Source organism: Sinocyclocheilus grahami, unplaced genomic scaffold (assembly GCF_001515645.1).
Source record: "Sinocyclocheilus grahami isolate Dianchi unplaced genomic scaffold, SAMN03320097.WGS_v1.1 scaffold31.1, whole genome shotgun sequence".
Lineage (NCBI taxonomy): Eukaryota > Metazoa > Chordata > Actinopteri > Cypriniformes > Cyprinidae > Sinocyclocheilus > Sinocyclocheilus grahami.
In genome coordinates, this window is record NW_015505210.1 from 3,600,955 (window position 1) to 3,606,021 (window position 5,067).

At 35.8% G+C, this 5,067-nt stretch overlaps 1 protein-coding gene and 1 long non-coding RNA gene across 2 annotated transcripts in view; one reads left to right on the forward strand and one right to left on the reverse strand.

Annotated features, from left to right (window-relative positions):
• LOC107575005 (polypeptide N-acetylgalactosaminyltransferase 18-like) overlaps positions 1–5,067 on the reverse strand; it is a 52,399-nt gene that overhangs the window by 14,396 nt on the left and 32,936 nt on the right. The window contains exons 8-9 of the mRNA XM_016261423.1: positions 3,219–3,356; positions 640–735 (exon numbers count right to left, since the gene is read on the reverse strand). Coding sequence (XP_016116909.1) covers positions 640–735; positions 3,219–3,356 — 234 coding nt within the window. The remainder of the gene's footprint in view (positions 1–639; positions 736–3,218; positions 3,357–5,067) is intronic.
• LOC107575015 (uncharacterized) overlaps positions 1–5,067 on the forward strand; it is a 22,958-nt gene that overhangs the window by 7,954 nt on the left and 9,937 nt on the right. Inside the window, exon 2 of the long non-coding RNA XR_001607792.1 lies at positions 1,939–1,946. This is a non-coding gene — a long non-coding RNA (uncharacterized lncRNA). The remainder of the gene's footprint in view (positions 1–1,938; positions 1,947–5,067) is intronic.

Below are 5,067 nucleotides of genomic sequence, written 5' to 3' on the forward strand. Positions count from 1 at the left end.
AAAAAAGAGAGAAAAATATAAGGGGGTGTGTATTCTCTCCGCACACTGTGTATATATATAGAGAGAGAGAGAGAGAGAGAGAGAGAGAGAGAGAGAGAGAGAGAGAGAGAGAACAATTACATAAAATTAATCCATTCTCCAAAATGCTTAACCTCTGTAGATTGCAGGAATCATATAAAATATTTAATAATAATTCATATTATGATAAAATAAATAATTTTGTGTAATATTTTAATACATAGTTTTTTTTAGCAATATATAAAATATGTAATATTTAAATATAATTTTTAAATTATTTTTTTATATATAATTTATAAATAATGATATAATGACACACATGCTCTAAAACACTTAGCCACGTGTGTACAAAGGTGATGCAGGTTCAAATAAACTCGTAATGTTTTCTGGTCCTGTTCTACCCGTTTCTACCCGCTATTTCCTGTTCTTGATCTTTAGGCCAAAAATAAGTTTTTAGACATGTTAAATGTCACGTACTATGCTGATATAGTAAGAAACATGGAAGGAGAAGCAGAAGACATGATGGAGTCAGACATGAGCACTTATATATAAATGAATTACACATGCTCTGATGACTGAAAAAGGATGAAAGCCAGAAGGTGCAGTGGACTGGATACTAACCTGAGGCGTCAGGCCGTGGCAGATGTACAGGATGGGAATGTTGTCAGAGCCGGGACCTTGATCCACACACAGATCCGGCCTCAGCCTGTTCCTCAGCTACATGCAAACACACACACACACACACACACACACACACACACACAAAGATGCAATATATGAACTGGCACATCAGACCCATTTCACACTGCAAAACCGCAGAGGAGAAGATGGATTAAGAACTCAAAAACCATCTTTCTTCCTCTGTCTGCTAATAGCCAATGTGTGTGAAAATGCCCTGGAGCTCAGCTTTCCTTTGTCTTCACAGTGGAGCTGTTAATTATCCTATTCCACAAAAGAATGCCAATTAGGAAAAGCGCTCTGCCGGCCTTGCACCGTGATAAATGAAGAAAAGGCAGGCCTCGAGTAAGAAAAATAATATTTAGTATAAACTGTTTCTATAACTCAATATTATGAGAAACAATGTCATCTATCAGATTTGTCTAATAAACTGCTAATAAACTGCGCTGAGCTATGTCAAACTAATTTAATAAATTTGACTATGTTATTATATTGTTATGCCTTTAGAACGGATAAATATCTATTTATGGATTTGCACATTTGATTAATACAGAAAATGATGGTAACAGTGTTGACATTTGAAGACCTAATAAGCGAAACAAAACAAGATAAAATGATAATAAATGAGTGAGACTTGTCTTTGAAGAGCTCACTTCCTGAAAGGAGGATGATGAGAAAGTTTTTTTTGATTTATGGAATAGCTCATTACTTTAAAAAGGAGAGTAACAAAGCTGATGCATAATCTGGGGAAACAACTTCAAGTCTTTTTTTTTTAAATAAACACATTGTCAACTAAAATCTAAAAACATACACTAACGTAAAGCTATGCTCACCTAGGCTGCATTTATTTGATCAGAAATGTAATAAAAATAAAAATACATTAAAAAGGAATATTTTGAAATATTATTACAATTCAAGATAACTGTTTTAGATTTTAATATATTATAAAATATAATTTATTTCTCTGAATTTCAGTCTTGAAATCAATTTTGAAAACAATAGTTCTAATTAATATTTTTTTGTGGAAACCATCATACATTCTTTTAAGGATTCTTTGATGAACAGAAAGTTATAAAGAACAGCATTTATTTGAAATACAAATCTTTCATAACATTATAAATGTCTTTACTGTCACTTTTGATCTATTTAATGCAGCCTTGACAATAAAAGTATATGTGTATATACAGTAGATACTGTATAGTGTATATAGGATGTGTATATAGACAGAATAAAAACTAAAAGCTATGTGTGTGTGTGTGTGTGTGTGTGTGTGTATATATATGTCATACGGCTCGTTCACTGACTCGCAGGCCGTCTCAGTGATCAGCCGTAAAACAGTGATTCTGTCCTAATTCCCTTGCATATTAATGGTGGAGTTCCCTTTAAAATCTTAAATGATTCCCTTTGAGCTAAATTATTAAATTATTGACCTGTTTACCCTACAATATATATATATATATATATATATATATATATACTGTATATATATATAGACACAGATACACACACACATACATATTTGCTAATAAATACAATGAATATATTCTAAAATTGTAAAAATTCCACTAAAATTAAAAAAAAATATATATATATAAATTTTTTTTTTGGATTGATGTGAAAAAATGTCTATTAAGACATTCAAAATTGGCACTATGTATTCTTTAGGTAATTATTTTTACATATTTGTACAGTACTTGAGGGACACAAATGGCATCAGTTTTGTATATGGACCTTAAAGGGTTAGTTCACCCAAAATTGAAAATTAGCTTGTGTTTTACTCACACAATATTACACGGCTGTCCCGGAGCTGTGTAAGGCACGTTTTATTATGGACGTGCACGCTTTTTTATATTTTATATATTTAAAGCAAGTTTTTTGGGCAGTGTAGAGTAGGGCTTGTTGATTTTCATTTCTCCGATCACAAATGCAGACATAGTTTTATATTTACATGGCGCGGCGCGATGCAACGCGTAAAAAGACAGTATAAGTCATTATAATCCATAATTATGTCCCCACTGGATGCAACGAATGCCTTGTTTATAATGGGTTTTCATGTTTTTGAATCATCGCTCCGGCCTGACAGGGCATCATCACAATATGGTGAGGGCCGTAACATTTCCGTCACACGCTTGAGGTATTCGGCCAATCACAATGCACTGGATAGCTGGCCAATCACAGCACACCTCGATTTTTTAGAATGATGAGCTTTGTAAAAATCTACGCGTTTCATAAAGGCGGGGCATAGAGGAGAAACAATAATGTACAGTATGTGGAAAATAATGTGTTTTTTTAACCTTAAACCACATAAACACATTTCATTACACCAAATACACAAAATAATGTTCTTTTTAGCAACATCATATGACCCCTTTAATATAACTCTGACTGGATTCGTCTGAAAAAAGAAAGTCATATACACCTAGGATGCTTTGAGGGTGAGTAAAACACAGTCTAATTTTCATTTTTGGGTGAAGTAACCCTTTAAAGCAAAGACTGTTATTTGATGAAAAGTGGATACTCACTACACCATAAGCGATGGTCTCTGTGTAGGTTCTCATCTCAGAATAAATATTCTTCAGGAACCAGCTGAAGGGTTTGCAGCGGAGTCTCTCTCTGAGAGCTTTTCTTTCTCTGATATCACCAATATCGATCCCTGAGTCCTGCACACACAAACACCCACAAGCACATGCAGTTGTGAGAACACAAGAATTAATTTATAGAGTGCAGAATCAAACAGCTAGAACATGATGCTCAGGAATGCGATGGAAGAAAAGCTCTTATTGAGTCAATGTACATTTATCTCAGTCCTTCATTTTCAGGCCAGTGGTGTAGCAAGTCAGCCTCGGGCCCATATGCAAACAAAATGTAACGGCCCCCCTCTGTTGTGATATTAATATATTAACATTTTTATTAAAAATTTAATGACAACGGCGTGTCAGTTCTAGGATCACTACAGTCTATGCGCATCTTCATCATTATGACATTGCATTGTAGATCTATTTTTTTTAAAAATTGGCAACTGATTCGACTCTGGCTTTGGAATTTCAGAATGATCAGAGCACCATTTCAGATGCGATGCTGAGTCCTAAGATTATTCCTGTTATACAGTTATGAATGAATTATTTTTTATTCCTAATAAATTTACAAGGAGTTTCTTTTGTAAATATGTTTCCATCACAGTTTATGTGCATTTTATTTTGTTGAAAAAAAGTATCCACCTAAGCGACTGTACACTGTAAAAAATGCTGGGTTAAATACAAGCCAATGCTGGGTAAAATAGGGACAAACCCAGCAATTGGGCTGTTTTGACCCAGCGGTTGGGTTAAATGTTTAACCCAACCTTCTGGGTAGTAAACTGGGTCAAAACAACCCAATTGCTGGGTTTGTCCCTATTTTACCCAGCACTGGGTTGTATTTAACCCAGCATTTTTTAGAGTGTACGAGTTAAATTTTTTATGTAGAGATTTTATTCTTGTACAATATCCCAAAATGTGCAGACGTAGACTAATTTTTCAGAAAAGCCTATGTATAAGCTTAAATGCAACCCATTTAAAATACTGTATTACATTATTTCAACAGCCAAACTGCATGCATAATTTTCAGAAACCCACTTCACAAATGACAGAAAAGCGAATACCGGTCAAATCCAATAGATCCTGGCATGGACCATTTTTAGCGGCATTTATTCAACTTCTTAACAATTTTTTTCAAGTGCATTCAACATGGATATAGCAAATAATTGATAACATTATTGTTATTATAGTCCTTTCCCTGAACATATGAACACAGCTCATAACAAAGATCTTTCATTGGTTTGGTGTATGAGATTGGGCATGCCCTAAATGAGGTGCTGGATCTGGCTTGTTCCGGCACAAATTTAAGGCCCGGGTATAAATCACTGTGCAAATTTCGCTCTGTCTCACTCACAGATGCGCGCACGAGCCTTTCCTTTGCCATGAGCACGAAAGGGGATGCGTTCGGCGCGTGCACACTATCTAGTGGACTTTTGTTTTCAAGCACTCAATTCACTCTCGTATGCGCTGTTGCACGCGCATTGTCCTTGCGGTCACAGAAATTGGGCTGTACGTGGACGGGGTGTGCGGATGTCCGTGAATGCTCCTGATGATGAAAATTACTGTACGCAATGCGGACGGTGCGCTTACTCGGAACGGCTGAAATATACTTTGGGCTTAAGCCTGTGATAGTGGGCCCCCAATTCACCCAGGCCCATATGCACGTGCATACCCTGCATACCCAAACGCTACGCCCCTGGTTCAGGCACTTACAGTGGCTTCAAGTGAAGTGATGCTATATGCTGTGGCATTTCAGGGCGTCATGGGAAGAATATGTACAGCTCAAAAGTGAGAGCTC